This window comes from Catharus ustulatus, chromosome 29 (genome assembly GCF_009819885.2).
Source record: "Catharus ustulatus isolate bCatUst1 chromosome 29, bCatUst1.pri.v2, whole genome shotgun sequence".
Classification (NCBI taxonomy): Eukaryota; Metazoa; Chordata; class Aves; order Passeriformes; family Turdidae; genus Catharus; species Catharus ustulatus.
Window position 1 is genome coordinate 4,953,646 of NC_046249.1, and position 16,584 is coordinate 4,970,229.

General features: G+C 43.6%; 1 protein-coding gene across 1 annotated transcript in view; it reads left to right on the forward strand.

The window, feature by feature from the left end:
* The window catches only part of AP3D1 (adaptor related protein complex 3 subunit delta 1), a 41,069-nt gene that overhangs the window by 4,408 nt on the left and 20,077 nt on the right, over window positions 1-16,584 (forward strand). Inside the window, 7 exon segments of the mRNA XM_033082378.2 lie at window positions 9,281-9,376; window positions 10,171-10,251; window positions 10,772-10,852; window positions 12,595-12,702; window positions 13,038-13,167; window positions 14,467-14,606; window positions 14,868-14,941. Coding sequence (XP_032938269.1) covers window positions 9,281-9,376; window positions 10,171-10,251; window positions 10,772-10,852; window positions 12,595-12,702; window positions 13,038-13,167; window positions 14,467-14,606; window positions 14,868-14,941 — 710 coding nt within the window.

Below are 16,584 nucleotides of genomic sequence, written 5' to 3' on the forward strand. Positions count from 1 at the left end.
AAGACCTCCTCATGGTGTGGCTTCTGCCAGCCTGGCCTCAGCCACTGGTGCAGGATGTGTTTGATGGTAAAGGATGTGGGGTGGAACATAATCAGGGAATTTTGAGGAACGCTAAACAGCTTGTTGGTGCCTGAAAGAACAGACCAACTGCTGGGCAGTGCAGTTCATTGATGACAGACAGCTCTTTCAGGCACTGCTGCTCCATCAGTTACTGTGTGTCATATACGTGTTGATATCTTTGAAGGCAGCTCATTATTCCACCCACTTCCAAGTGCTTCTAGAGTTGCTATTGTTAATTCTTCGCGCGTGTGAATCACTGGAAAAGACAAAGTCAGAAATAGAAACAATACACAAAGAGGGTTGGATAAGGACCTCACAGCACTTGGTGAGAACTCAGTCTGGGACTGGCCTGCAGGGTCCAGTGTGACAATGTCCTGCCTCACCTGCTGTGTCACAATGTCCTGCCTCACCTGCTGTGTCACGGCCACAAGGAGCCTGGAGCGTGGAACCCAAGCCAAGTTGTGGGCTTGTTCTCCTGTGATTACAGGCAGCAGCAGCTGAGGCTTTGCATTAGTGCTGCCTTTCATTAGCTTCTTGCTTTCTCCTCTATTAAATATTACTTAATTGGCTGTGGCATAAGTGGGGATAATAGCTTTGTTCCCAGTCCTGATCATTTTATAGCTGTCTCTGCTGAGGGTTTGAAACACTCCAGGCAGAGCCACACTGGCACATGTGGAAGTAAATATTGTGCCCAGGCAAGTCCAGGGGAGAGGAAGAGCTGTCTGGTACCTAAGAAATGGAGTGACTGACCATCCACTGTACCTTTAGTGAGGCCAGGGGAAAAACAGCCAGGAAAATCAAAGTGAAATATGGATATAAATTACACTCCTGCACTGTGATCAACTGCACAGAGTTGCTTATTTGGTGCTTTTTGATGCAGACCTTTGTCCTGATGCTGAGTGCAGAAAATGGTTTGTTTTTTTTTGTGGTTTCTTGCCATCAGTGTCTATGAAAGTGACTGCAAACCTCTTCCTCTGCAGTGTGGGTTAGTGATTACATTTGTGTACAGGCAGCACCTTTAGGTTTTTCCCTTGGAGGTGCTCCTGGGAATACATCCCATTCCTGGTGCCCTGTGAAGGGCAGCACTGCATGACAGGCACCAGAAAGAACTGAGTCATGGGACTGGTTACATTTGTGTTCATTAGGTTATTAAAAAGTGCTGATCATTCATGCTGAGAAATTTAAATGCATCATCCAAGGGGGAGTCTGCTGAAATCCAGGTGTCAGGAAGCAGAAAAATATTTGACTAGAGTAAAAGTTGCAGAAAATAACATTGGTGGTGGTAGTGTTAGTAGCTCAGAAAGGTGATTGAGTGGGGTTTTTTTAATAAGAAACAAATGTTCAAGGTAGCTGAAATAAGTGAGCCCTGCTGAACCCTGAGTGTAAGTGGGTATTAGGAATGTTTGGTTCCTACCAGCACCCCCTCAGTCACAGCCTAGCAGTGATTGAGCAGTCAGTTTGCAAACCCCACAGCTGAGTGCTAGTTTTTGTATTAGCTGATTCTTTTTTGTTATTTCCATGATGACCTAGATGTAGAAACCTGACAACTTCTGCTGAGAAATTGCCATGTTGAAAGGTGTATAAATGGAGGGAATGTTGAAATTTTCTTCTGGTTGGCTCAATCTTTATGGCAAAGCTGTATAAAATACGTTGCCCCAAGTGCATCATTGTGTTAATCAGCTTCAGCCTTGAGAGTGGATGTTTATTTAGTGTGAGTGGTGTGATTGTACAGAAGGGAGGAGGTGAACAAACTTTAATTACACAAATATTTGTGCTGAATTTATCAGGGATGGCCATGAACCATCTTTGTCTTCATGGTCCTCCTTACCTTTCTATAACTGCAAAGTACTCACAGCTGTGCATGAATCACTGTTAGAGCTTTGTAGTATTTTCAGTGTTACATTTTTATTTGGCATTAATAAGTCATTAAACATTTTTTTTTGCTTCTCCCTGAACTACTTCAGTCATCTGAACCTCAGCAACAATAGCTACTTTAGTTCCTTAGGAGGAAGTGACTGTTTCCTATGCATCCAACAAAGCACATGCTTTAATGAAGCCTGCCTTTATCAGAGCCTGAAACTGCAGAGATGGCTGTAACAAGCAAATTGGAAAATCTACTGTAAAAACACTTGCATAACTTTTTGCATAGTGATGTAAAAATAAAACTTTGGGTACATCTTGTATTTGCAAGGATGAGCACTTTTATCTGACACATCTCTCCAGGCTTAAAAGTTGTCAGCTCAGATATGGTTTAGACACCACAGACCCCTGAGGATTGTTTAATTGCTGTGCAATTAAATTAACAAATATTGTGATCAGACTGGAGATGTGCTTCTATTAAGGGGCTGATCATACTGGAGACATTTAAGGGACATTTCTTGACCCTTGCTGCTGCTGCCTGCTTACTGATTTACCAGTGTCTGGGGCTTGGTGATTGCCAGGTGCCAGCAGTGATCTTGGCCTTGCCTACCTGGGAAGGGGCCAGGATGGCTCGTGTAGCTTTGGCTTCAGTGCCCTTCTGTGGGCATTTCAGTGTGAAATCCTGAATTGTCTTTGGGTAAACCACCACAGGGGAGCTGTCCATGAGAGCCTGCCAGAACACCCCAGTGCTTGGAGGGATGCTGCAGGTACTTGGAGTCACTTTGGACAAGCAACTCCAACTCTACAGCTGTTTCTTTCCTGAAATCCCATCTTTGTGTTACACACCTGTTCAGAAGATCCTGTGTGTTTTTCTGTGGTGCCTTAAGGGGCTGTAATGGTTGGTCTGGGGTTGGGTATCTGCCCTGAAATTGATGCACAATTGATGCATAGATAGCATTTCTGTGAATTTTTAGAATAAGGTTCAAAGGTTTTAATTGGCTTATGAGTCACTTTAGGATGGATGCATGCATGCATCGTGCCAGATTTCAGTTGGTGTGCATAACTTCAGCAAACATTAACAAGGAAAAACTGGAAACAGACTTTTTGCATTCCTTCCTCTGTGTTTGGCCAAGGAGTCTTGTGATCTCACTGTGCTTGTACCAGAAAGGGGGCAGTGGGTAATGCATCATGTTTCTAATAAATTATAGAGAAGTCTGCTGCAAACAAACCAGCAGAACCTCGTGCCTCTGGTGCTGTCACTCAGAACAGCACATTGGGCTGGGATCTTAAGCCTCCCTCAGGATGAGCCAGTAAATCCCTGGAAAGCTGGGTAGCAAGGACAAAGCTAAGGGATGTTAAAACATGTACAGAAATGCTGTTTATCAGCAGCTGAGTGAAAGAGAAGCTTGGCTTTATGAAAATGCCTTTCAGTTTCCTGAGCTCTTTGTTGCAGCTGAGTGCCCTCTGCGCTGCTGGACTCAGGCTGCTGCAAACCCATCAAGATGAGCATTGTGCAGCTTCCCACTCACTGCTGATCCTGTTCTGTGCTCAGCTGCTCTGCCGTGGTGTTGGTGAAGTTACTTGTGAGGAGCATGTGTGGGAGCACGTGCCTTGGGATTCTTTCTATCCAGCCGTGGAGTAGCCTTAACACAAGATCCTGTTATTTATCTCAAACAGCTTTTTCTACAGTATTTAAATAATATTGTATTTTTATGGCAATGAATGTGTAACGTGTTGGTCTCTAACGCTGTGTCCAAGTCAGTAGAAAGCAGCACAGTTTGTTCTTTGATGCCCTTGTCTGTTACTTCAGTTGATTCATTCCATACTGTCGTGGTACAACGTGTCCAGATACTGCAAACTCTAGAGGTGATCTCTGCTTCAGTGGTGTTTGACATCAAGTGCTGCTTTTGGGGTTTGAGAGAAGCCTGGCAAGTGATAAATATTTCTTCCCAGCCTTCTTTTGTTGTCAGGAGCTGGCAGCTGATCTGTGCTGTGCTGGGAATGGGATCTGCTGCCTGAAGCACAGACCTGGAGGTTCCTTCACCTCCACAAGGTGTCTTGTGGTGTGATTGCCTTTGGTGTTGAGCATCGTGGTCATGTTACAAAGTTGCAGTAGTGGGCATCTTCCTGTCATGTGAGACCATCATGTGCTTGTGCTCAGCCTGATCTCATGGAGTTCCTCTCAAAGTCCTGCCAAATATTGATAAATCTGATAGTCCTTAAAACAGAAGAAATGTTACACTCTGTGCTTATTTATTTTGATGTTCTAAGTATTCCAAACATTTCTGTTTTACCATGGTGTAGTTTCAGACATATCAGAAAATATCTTGCTCCTTGTGGCATTCACTGTTGATAATTCTTTCCTTAGAACACTGTATTTAACCCTGGAAGCACAAGGGAGATAGGGACTAATGTTCACTGACATTTTGCTCTTTCAGCTGGATGAAAGCACTTGGATGTTGCAGTGACAGGTTTGAATCTCAAATCGAGTGCATTTGGTTTGCTGGGCTGCAACCCAAAGTGATAGGAATGTGAGTTTGCCTTCTCTTGGGTTTAGAAGGTGTTTTATGGCTCAGATGAAAATACAACTTCCTAAAGACTACTGGAGATTATTAGTTTACATGATTAAACTTAATATAAAGGTTCTGCAGTGATCTCCATCCCAATCACTAGTGTGTTCCTGTCAGGTAATGAAAGAAAGTACAGCATGGAGAATCACATTTCTTAGCAATGTAATTGTTCTACAGAGTAGTGATTTTTTTTAACTTCACATACAGCTTGCTTGAGAAAGGTAAGTCTTTTGTGAGCATCTCTGAAATTGTCAGCAAACCCCAAGGTCTGGCTTGGCTTGGCATAAAGCTTTAGTGTTTTTCAAAGTCGAGTCAGAAAACATGGCTGGGAAATGAAGAATCCTATAAAATGACATTTCTGGCTTATTACCATGACCCACTCTCCCCTTGTGCCTTCCATTTCAAAGGGACTGTGTCTTTGATTCATGATGCCTTCTTTCTTATTTTAGCAACTCACATTCATTTAAATGCACATATTTTCTAGGTGAGGTCTTGGAATTCTTGAGGAATTTGGGCTTCTTTTAAAAAACAACTTGTATATTTTGTTAATGGATAGAAAATGTTCCAGCATCTCGTTGGTGACATACTTTGAGCAATGCAGTTGTGACTGTTGTCACAGCTTTGTTGAGTACTCACTGCTCACATCTACAGGCTGCACTTGGGGTGTTCCTTGGGAGACACAACAATCACCAGAGTGGTTGCTATAGCATTTCATTAAGGAACCTTTTCCACCGAGGCAGGGAAGGCTCCTTTCCTGCTTGGCAGCCTAGCAGGAATAAAAGAGCCTCAGCTCCCTACCTGCTGCTCTCAGAGCCTTCAGCTGTGCTGCTGGCAGGCAGCTCTGTCCCTGCTCCCACCTTTGCTCCTGAGAGGGTTGCTGTGCCTCATGGCTCTCCCTGTCCTCACTCTGCTGCCTGAGCATTGCCTGGCTGCCTCAGAGCCATCTGGCTGTAAATGTTGGGGCTCCTCAGTCAACTGGCCAGAATGTGAGCCATCAACATAAAACTGCAAATTTTACTTTTGCGTTTAGAATTAGTAAGGAATTAATAGCTAAGAAATATATTAATATTGTAATGAATACTGGGAGCATAAGTGAACTCTTGGCACTGCTCAGGCCCCATCTTGAATCTTGGGGTCAGGTTTGGACCCCTCATGATAAAGCATTGAGGGGTTGGAGAGTGTCCAGGGCAGGGACTAGAGCACAAGTGTGGTGAGGAGTGGCTGAGGGAGCTGGGGAAGGGGCTGGAGCCCCAGGAGTGGCTGAGGGAGCTGGGGAAGGGGCTGGAGCCCCAGGAGTGGCTGAGGGAGCTGGGGAAGGGGCTGGAGCCACAGGAGTGGCTGAGGGAGCTGGGGAGGCTCAGCCTGGAGAAAAGGAGGCTCAGGGGGGACCCTGTGGCTCTGCACAACTCCCTGACAGGAGGGGACAGCTGGGGGGGTTGGGCTTTGCTCCAGAAAACAAAGGGACAGGACAGAGGGAAGTGCCCTCCAGCTGTGCGCAGTGAGGTTTAGATTGCATAGTGGAAAAATTCTTTCATAGGAAGAGTGGTCAGGCGTTGGAAGGGGCTGCCCTTCCAGTGGTGGAGTCACCATTCCTGGAAGTATTCAGAAAACCATGTGGATGTGGCATTTGGGGATGTGTTTTGGTGATGAACGTGGCAGTGCTGGATTAACAACTCTTGAACTTGTTGATCCTCGAGGGCTTTTCCAACCTTAATGATTCTGTGATTCATGGGGCCTCAAAAGCATTTAAGGAGAAATGGAGCTAGTTATATCCTGGGAAATATTTGGTTTTAATTACCACACTAGAAATTCCTATATTAGAAGGATTTATACAAAAACATAATCAGTGCTGGGCAAGATACCCAGATTTTTTTGCTGTATCAATATGTAAATATGAGGGTTTTTTTTTTTTTCTTCTAAGCATTTAGGCATTGCTGAGTGACTACAATTTTTTTCACTGCATCAGGTGGTTGGTCTGCCTTTTGCTGTGTGGTGTGACCCCAGTGAGCAGCTCGTGGGGGCTGTGAGTGTGGATCAGTGGGAAGTGCTTTGCTGCAGGTCCTGTGCCCAGGTCGGCGTTCCCTGAGCCAGAGCCTCGCTGAGGATCCGCTCCCTCCTCCAGGCTCCCTCCCAGTTCTGGGGGTGTGAAATGTGGCAGCAGATCCAGCCGGGTGTGGTGCTTGCCTTTCAGATTTAGGAGGGAGACTGAATAGATCAGTTTTCCTCATATTGCTCATTCACGGCAGTGCTGCTCCACAGGATTAACAAAAAGTTAATACCTGCTGATCCTGTAAAGCTTTCTATATATAGTGCCTGTCATTCCTTGGAGTGTTTTGGGATTTGAAGTACAGCTGTTTTGGAAGGGCTTCTTTCTGCTCTCTCTAATCCCTTTTTTTCAGTTGCAGATCTGATTCTGAGTTCTGTAATATGCTTTTCCAGAAGCTGGACTGACTGGTAGGCAGAGATTTGCCTTTGGGATGTTGGGGCTGGTGACTTTGGAGCCTGTGTTTGGCTGTGCTGGGCACTACTGAACTTCCCTGGACTCTTTTTTTCCCCCACTCCTGCTCACACAGTGGGTTGTGTTCAGCTCTGAAGAGGTTACCAGGAAGCTTAAGCTAATGTTTGAATACTTTGGGGATAGATGCAGGGAAATAAGGGAGGCTTTTGGTTGTGGTTGTAAAGACACAGAATCTGTGTGTCAGTGTTCTTCTGCCTTGAGAACATCACTGACCTCGCTGCCCAGGATGTGGCAACAAGATACACATGTGAAGGATTCTGTGACACTGTTCCTGTGTGCTCTGCTGTGGGCATAAAATATTCAAGTCCAAGTACAATGTATTTGTGGATCAGTTGCATGTTGTGTAAGTCACTCAGCATCTTTGATGTATTTATTTTCTACCCTCAGAAGGTTTTTTTAGTTCATACTCCAGAGTTTAAACTTCCCATGTGAGTTGTCAGGACCTGAATCTCTCTCAGGTGAAGGGTTTAGAATCTCAAATCTGCTTCTGGGTAAAGTCAGCTGGTCACTTAATTGTTAAGTGTTTGGGGGTGATGCCATCTCCAGTTTTGGCACGTGGGATCCACTCACCTGTATCCAGGAGAACAGAAGGGATCTGTGTACAGGAGAGGCTTGTTTGGTGTTTGCAGTGCCCTCCCTTAACACGAGAATTCCCACTGTAAGGATAGTAATTCTATCCCAAACACAGGCATTTAGGAATATCTGAAATTCCTTCAAGTTCATTTGTCTACTAAACACCCCCAGCTGTCCCAGGCTGTCCCCAGAGCAGAGGGGCTCCAGCCCTTGCAGCATCTCCGTGGCCTCCTCTGGCCTGGCTCCAGCAGCTCCACGTCCTCCTGCTGCTGTTCCCCAGGGCTGGGGGCAGCTCTGCAGGTGGGGTCTCACCTGAGTGGGGCACAGGGGCAGAATCCCCCCCTCCCCTGCTGCCCACGCTGGGGGCTCAGCCCAGCACAGGGGGGTTTCTGGGCTCAGTGCCCATGACTGGGGCAGGGTGAGCCTCTCACCCACCAACACCCCAAATCCTTCTCCCCAGGGCTGCTCTCCATCCATTCTCCACCCTCTGTTTCTAGCAGCAAACTTTTGTGGCTTGAGTAGTGAGTGTCACTCTAGGACATTTGTAACAAGACTAAAAAATGGTTGCTTTAATTCCCCAAAAATAAAGGGGAAAAAATGTTGTTTAAAGTCAGGCCAGTAGACTTCTATGCTGAAAAATCATTTTGGAGGAAGGTGGTGGTATTCAGGCAGGGATTAGGTAATTGGGTTCTGACCTGGTTCCTCTGGCAGTTAGGAATGTGAAATACCCTGCTGCATGCATGGCTTTGAAAAGAGAGATTATTTCTTTACATTTAAATTTTCATGATTCCTGTAGCAGATGCCTTCAGTACTTAAATAATAATTAATTGTGAACTGGAAGAATTTTGGCTGAGCAAATTCTGCTTATAAATTAAAATCTGTACAGATAATTTTAAATCACATGTTTGCCACATCCTTCCCACAAGCACAGATGTGATTGCTTGGAAAGATGTGAAGCACCAATGTTTAAATGTAAACATTGTGACATTTGGCTCTTTGAATTGCTGAGAAATTCATACAAATAACTGTTTTTTTTATCAAAATGTGGAAATGGCAAAAGGGCTCATGGAAGTTGAGAACCAGAGAGGGAGTTCATGACTTTCCATGGACCTGTGGAACTTTCCATGGCTGGGGGATGCAGGGAACACCTGTGTCCCATCCAAGCCTTGTGCTGTCCCTTCAGGCACGGTGTTGTGGGTGCCCACCCACAGTGTCAGCATGTCCAAACGTGGGGTAGCTCTGGGTGTTTTCATCAGTCACCTTTCATTTGTGGGCTGGTGAGAGTGTTTGACAGTTTCTCCTTGCCATGTCACCAGTGGGTGTTCTCTGACGTCCCTCTGGGGGCAGTGAGCTTTCTAGCAATGCTGAACTCTGCTTTTGTTCAGACCTCTGCCTGCTCACAGTCTCCAGTGAACAACTTCATGTTTGCAGATTTCTGAATCTAGAGCTTTGGAGTGAGTGGTGTAATTGTGAGGGAGAGGCAGAAGCAACAACCACCACAGAAACATCTCATACTTCTGGTTTTGTAACAGAATTGTGGTGGGTTTTTTTAATAAGTAATTTTGTCAGAATTAAGTGCTTACTAAATAGCGTGTGTGTGATTGGTGCTTGCAAATGCTGAGTCCTGCTGCTTCTCCCCACCAGCATGCTGGAAACTTGAGAGACTGGTAAAGGAGCTCAGATTGTTTGTTTTCCTCAGGCAAAATACATCTCACAGTGCATCGATGAGATCAAGCAGGAGCTGAAGCAGGACAACATCGCAGTGAAGGCAAACGCAGTGTGCAAACTGACCTACGTAAGTGCCCTGCTGGGATCCCTGGGACTGCAGCTGCCTTTTGTTCTGTCCTGCTTTGGAGCCAGCCTTGGGGCTGGGTGCCTGCTCTCCCTAGGCTGCTCTTAGTGCAGGCTGTGGGGGCAGCACTCTCCCAGCTCTGACGTCAGAGGCTGCATGTTCCTGCTCTGTTTGGTACAATTGGATTTTATTGTGATGGGTCAGGAAGTGAATTTTGTATAAAACAAACAAGTTAAAAGAAATTGTTTTTAACTGGATTGGTTCTTACAACATAGTGACACGAGCACTTGAAACTGGGTTTGTTTCTGTTTGCTCAGTCCTTTGCTGACAAGGAGAAGACAGAAATATTGGTAAAGAATTCCTTTCATGGTCCTGTTATGGTTTTCATTAAAAAAAGCAGGAAGAAAACCCTTCATACAAGTACTTATATAATCGCATATCATAGAATCACAGCATGATTTGGATTTGAAGGAATCTTAAAGCTCATCCAGTGCCACCCTTGCCATGGGCAGGGGCTCTTTCCACCATCCCAGGCTGCTCCAAGCCCTGTCCAGCCTGGCCTTGGACACTGCCAGGGATCCAGGGGCTCTGGGCACCCTGGAACTAGTGCAAGCTGTTTAAAACCTGTGATGTCTTTCACTTACTGTAAGTGATGCAGTGTAACATTGCTCATAAACCTGTGATGTTTTCCAGTATCATTTTCAGACTCCTGTTGCATCTTCAATTTTGGAAGGTGTCTTGACCTATTTTCTTGAGTCTCTTGTTTCAGAAGTTGATCTTGGCTTCTCTGCTCACAGTTACAGATGCTGGGCTATGACATCAGTTGGGCTGCTTTCAACATTATTGAAGTTATGAGTGCTTCCAAGTTTACGTTCAAGGTGAGTTTTCTGTAGCTGCAGCTGTCCTGACACAGCTGTCAGGTGAAGTCAGGGTATTTTTATGTGAAGACACCTGAGATTCCTAGTACCAGGCATCTTTTATTTTGTAGTGGTTTTATAATTTTTCTTGAAAGATTGGTTTCATGTTCTGTTGCAGCCCTTTTTCACCAAACAGGGTGGAATATTACTTCCTAAGGAATGATTTCCAAATGGGGCTTTATACCTGAAACTCAGGAGTCAACACAGACAAAATTAATGTACTAGACAAAATAGAGAAGGTGAAGATGGTTTTATTGTACCTAAGACTGATAAATTATCAGTAGAACATTATTTGTCTGTATTTATCCTTTCCTGATATAACCTCCCTTTTCTAGAGGATCCTCTCATACCTCTTCTGTTATACAAACCTACTTGTTCATCTTTTTAATATTGCCTATAAAACCACCAGTTGTTTTCCACTTAAAGATTGCCTAAATTGACTTCAAAAACAAACCTTGTTTTCCTCCTTGCCTTTTCCCAGCGCATTGGGTACCTGGCTGCCTCCCAGTGCTTTCATGAAGGGACTGATGTCATTATGTTGACAACTAATCAGATCCGAAAGGTAAATGTTCAGTTCTTCATTTTTTTCTTGCACTCTCTCCCTGCTTATAATTTCACATCTGTACCAAGTATGTCTCCATTAGGAATACAGAGGTGTTTAAGTAGAATTCTTGATTTGAGGTGTTCTGTCATTGCACAAACTGAGGGATTAATGAACCACTCAGGGGCTGTGCACAGCCCTCCCTGTGCTGTCTCATACGAGCTCTGTTTGTTCAGCACAGAGAATGGTGACAGAAATAACTTTGCTGGTCTCTAGGCAGTGCTTATAAGAATGTAACAGGCAGGGAAAATGTCCCCATTCCTGAAATAAAATGAGCAGTGGCTCAGGAGTGACATGACTCCACAACATTTCTACTTGTGGGGGTTCTTTTTGTCTGGTATTCCAGATTTTGATTTCTCTGGTAGAATTGGGTATAAAAATTGGGTGAAGAGTGTTTGGAAAGTTTTGTTCTGTATTCATGTACCCATGTGTGTATTCATTTTCGTAGAGCTTCATCACTTAGAGTTATTAGTTTGCACCATAGTTTTCCCATTCTTGAAGTTATATTTTTTAAAACTCTTAACTTTCATTTTTTAAGTATCACTGCTTTAAAACTTAATTGATCCAGTACAATATGTGCCTGCATTTTTACCATCTGAGGAACCAAAATGTATTTTCCTTGCTTAAAAAAGAGTAGTGGGATGTTATCCAGTATGTTCCCTAAAGAACTCTACTTTTCCCTTTACCTTTTGAACTATTCTGTATAATTTGAATATCTGTTGTCTTTTTTATGGAGTCTTTACTGAATTTCAGTCACTTACTGGCTACTTCCACTTTGTGCCCAAGTTTTTACTTAAAAGCATCTTTCTTTATGCCTTTTCATGTTTTATTGATCCAACAACTTGAGATTTGAAGGATTTATCAGTTCTCAAAATACATTAAAGCCAGGATGAATTGCAGTTTTTTTGCTCGTTATTCTTAAAGTAGACTATCATTTCCTACCACCTGCAGCAGGTTTTTAAATGAGATGCAAACGGCACAGAACCCCAAAGGCCTGACTATGTTTAGCTCTCCTGAAGCAGTTTCAGTGTCCACGTGAATCTGGACTCTTAATTCAGCAGTCCATGTGGGAATGCCCTGCTCTGATACACAGTTTATATTCTCAGGATTATTTTTACTGTGGTTAGGTGGCTTCAGCTTAGAAAGACCTGAAAGACTCTGGAGGGCTGGGTAGGGTACTGACTACAAATAGATCCAAGGAAACTTCACCAATAAATGTGTTCCACACACATCCTTTGTGTCCTGTCTTTGTGGGTTGGAAGTTGTGGTGCTGCCAGCAGCTTGGGACAAGAATAATCTCATTTCTCTACTAGATTAAGGTGGGACCCCACTCACCAAGAGTGCTTGTTCCCAGTGAAGTTGATGGCACTTGGAATTGGATTTAGCAGGATTAGTGTATAATACCAATTTTCTAGGACTTTAAATATGTTTGTGATCCTATAATGAGAGTTTAAGAACTATTTCCATTCCCCAAACACCACCAAGGTGCAATCTCTGATTGCTTTTATGTTGCAGTCTTGTTTAATTCTGGTTCCTTGTGCCCATTATTAAACCCCAGGCTGGCTGTACTTTAGCAGGTGGTAGTAGTTGATAAATATTCCCATGAAGCAGAAGCTCTGCTTCATTTATGTTGAATGGATAAAATTAGTCTGAGGAAATTGTTTCTTGATCTTAAATTTTTGAGCGTGTTTCTCTTTTTTTAGGATCTGAGTAGCCCTAACCAGTATGATACTGGAGTTGCACTGACTGGCTTGTCCTGTTTTGTCACTCCAGATCTTGCCAGGGACTTGGCAAATGACATCATGACGTTGGTGAGTTGATAAGGTTGAAATAACTTTACTCTGTAATTATAGAATGTTAAGTTATTCAAATCTGGTAAATATCTTAAATTTAGAACTGGTACATGTGAAAACTGCTGCTTCATTCTTGTAGAGGTTCTGGGGAACTTTTACAGACCTTAGATCAAAAGGATCACTTTGAAATACATTCATTAGTTTTGGTGTAACAGTATTTTACTCTTGCCTCAAAGCTGAGCTTTCAAAAAGCAGTTGAGTCTCCCAGGAGGAGCTTTGGTGACAGCAGTGTGAGCATAGGAGTTCTGGCAACAGATGTGCTCAGAGGCTGACTGCAGTTGTTTTGTTAACAGATGTCTCACACAAAGCCTTACATCAGGAAGAAGGCAGTGTTAATCATGTACAAAGTTTTTTTGAAGTACCCAGAGTCCCTCCGTCCTGCATTTCCTCGCCTTAAAGAGAAACTTGAAGACCCAGATCCCGGTGAGTGGATTTTGGTGAATTCCTTCTGCTCCTACACTTGGAGGTCCATGTGCTTGTAGAGCTTGTGGAGAAAAGAATACATGGAAAATGCTGTAATCATCTTTTGGGCACTGTCTCACCTGTTCCAGGGTAGGTGAGCATAGGAGAGTTTTGACAGGTGTTGCCATATTAAAAATGTTCTTTAAAATGTCCATTTCTTCAAACCCAAAGCTACTGAAAATGTATCAGTGGGTTAAACCCCAATGGACAAAGCAGTTTAAAGTTTCCTAATTTGTTGCTTACTGGACTTGGCTATTGATAATATTTCAGTTGATTTTAGGGTTTGGGGTTCTGTTTTTGTTACTTCCTGCGCTTTTTCAGCAAGCTGCAGCTATTGGCTTGCACTGGACACACTTAACATCCCTTAGTGTATTTTTTTATTTATTTGAGTTCAGGCTGCTCTTTACTCAGTACTGTGTCAGTGCAGGTCAGCAGCAGCACAGGAAATCTGCAATTGCTCTGTATCATATTCACATTTTTGCTCAATCTTCAGGAGGTGCTGCTGTTCCCTCACAGCACCAAAACACTTGTTTGAGGAATTCTGTGTGTGGTGTGTATCTGATCTCCACTTGATTTGTATCTGCAATTGCAGGGAGAAATGTAATTGCATTTTCTGGACTGTTTTATTGTGGGCTTGGAATATTCATCTTCCAGGGACAATGTTATTAAAGAAAACCAAATCCCTCACCTGCAGAGAGAGGAAGAAATTGCCTGTTATGCTTTGTGGAGAGAAGGATTGCTTTCTGCTAGGACACCCAGCCTGTCTAGGCTAAAACATTCCAAACTGACAGAAGCCATGTAAGAGGCTGAGCAATGAGAGGGGAGTGAACATGTCCAGTCAGATTGTTTAAGGAATTGTTATTTTTGTTCTATACCTAAATGTTTTTAGATAAAACATATCAGAAGTCAAGAGTGATTGAAAACTTTCTGGTGGGTGATTATTGATTGTCTGTGTCCCACAACCAGCTCCCCACAGTCCAGGACAGGGATGTGGCAGTGTGCTGTTTCCTGTCATGCTGGACCCAAAGCAGATACCAGGCTTGCTGCTATATTAGAAAATAGCCAGAATTAAATAAAACCCTTTCTCAGTTTGCTTTTGCATCCCTGTATTTACTGCCTCAGGGTTGGGAGTGAGGCCAACCCATTGGACACACAGGTCTGAACCTTCAGCTGCTTTTGCTGTGGGAGTTCTGCACCAGAATCTTTGATTCCACAGAAGGCATTGATGGGATTTGTGCTTTTCCCATTTGTTTTCCCCAGGTGTGCAGTCTGCTGCAGTCAATGTTATTTGTGAGCTGGCTCGACGCAATCCCAAAAATTACCTGTCCCTTGCTCCGCTCTTCTTCAAGTTGATGACGTCCTCAACCAATAATTGGGTTCTCATTAAAATTATAAAACTGGCAAGTATTCTGCTTTTTGTTTACAGGATAGGGTTCTCATTGAATTACCTTGGGTGTGAAAATGGATTTCTTGCTGGGAGGCATAGTTACCATTCATTCTGAATAAAAAGAATCCAGCAATATCTCCTAGTGTTTGTGAATGTAACCAAAGAGGAAAATATGTTAATATAGCTTGGTTTAAATACAGTGAGCTGTAATTTACATAATGTTTTGAAGCTGTTGAAAAGCAGCTATTAACTCAATTGTCTTCTCTTTGAATAGTTTGGTGCTCTTACTCCATTAGAACCAAGGCTGGGAAAGAAACTGATTGAGCCCCTGACCAACCTCATCCACAGGTATGTGTGACAGACCCTGCCTTGTTCAGTCACAACTGGGGAAGGACCTGCTGGCTGGGTCAATAGCTGGACTGAGGTTGCATTTTTATAACTTCTTCTTGACTTTTGATATATTGGCTTGAAGTATCAAAAGATAATCCTAGATCAAGGTTGTTTCTGAAAAACCTGAGTGAGGTAAAATATCTAAAAGGAAAGTCTGTCAGCATGAATTCCTCCAAAGGATGCATGAAAATTGGAGCAATTTGTTTTCCTTTCACTCCATTTCAAGCCAGAGATGACTGTGGAGTATGTATAAAACTCTGGCTTAAAAAAGGCTCAGCTGTGTATTTGCCTCTCTATTCACCTCACACATTTGATTCCTGACTTTTGGGAATACCTTACCCACCAAAGCAGCATGACAAGGAATATATTAAAACCCTTTCTCATGCATTTGGCAGCTCAGATGTGTTTTGAAAGAGGTTCTTATAATATGTATGTTCTAAATGTAGATTAAATAAAGTTGAAGTTACTTCCTTGTCCCTTGTTAATGCTGGTTTGTGGTGGTGTAGTGGTTCTAATTTTGAATGGAAATCAGGAAATAATGCCCTGGAGGGAATATGTGGATTCTCCCAGTTAGGAAGACTAAGTGTGATCTTATGCAGGAGTTGAGTGAAAAAGTTGATTTCTTTTCATGTGACAGATAAAGATTTTTAGCAGATATCTGTGTAGCCTTGAGAGCAGCTCTAGCCAGGTGATTTCTACCATCCTCATGTTCCTTGAAGGCAGCTCAGAGTAGACCAGCACACAGGTACCTCCAGGGAGTTGGCAGCAGTGACAAATAGATACAACCCACTAGAAAAAGCAGGAAGATGGCCAATCCTACCTCCTCTCCCCAGCTCTCACATTAGTAATTCTGAGCAGTGAGGACTGAATCCTCTTTGGCTTGGTCTCCATTCAGTCATATATTCAGCTCTCACATTGAATCCCAGCACCCTGAGCTGTCCCACCAGGTGCACAGGGAGCAGAACTGTTGGTCTTTGTTCTCGGCATCCCAGGCTGCCCCTCAGGGCAGCAGGAGCTGTGCTCCTTTCCTGGCTACCCTGCACTTGGAGCCTGCTCCTTGGGACTTGGGAGTTCCTGTTTCCCTCTTGTACAGACCAGGCCTTGGCAGGACCTCTGCAGTCCTCAGAGCTGCTGTCTGTGTGTTCAGCTGGCACAGGCAGCCTGGAAATTTGAGTTTTGGGGGAAATCACACACTGGAAGTGGGTTGCTGACTTCCAGGGATGGGGAGTGTGTTCCTGCATCACAAGCCTCTGCTGCTGGGGCGTGACTTGCTTGGAGAGAGACTTGAATTTCTCAATCTGCCTTGTCATGAATTTCTGACCTTGGGCAGAGCATTTAATTTGATTCTTGGACAAGATTGCTTCAGTGTTTTGTGACTGGTGCTGGAGTTTGAGTAACCACTTCCTTCTGTATTCCTTGTGTCACAGTGCTCTTGCTGCTTTTCCAGGAAGATTTTTGGGTTTTTAAACATTTATTTAAAAATTCCTCCTCCCAACAGTTTTTAAGTGAGAATCATTTCATCTGTTTGAAGGGATATGGAGCAGAATATTGACAATGTCTTGTGAAGTTCAAGGTGCTAACTAGCTCCAAGATAGTGCTGA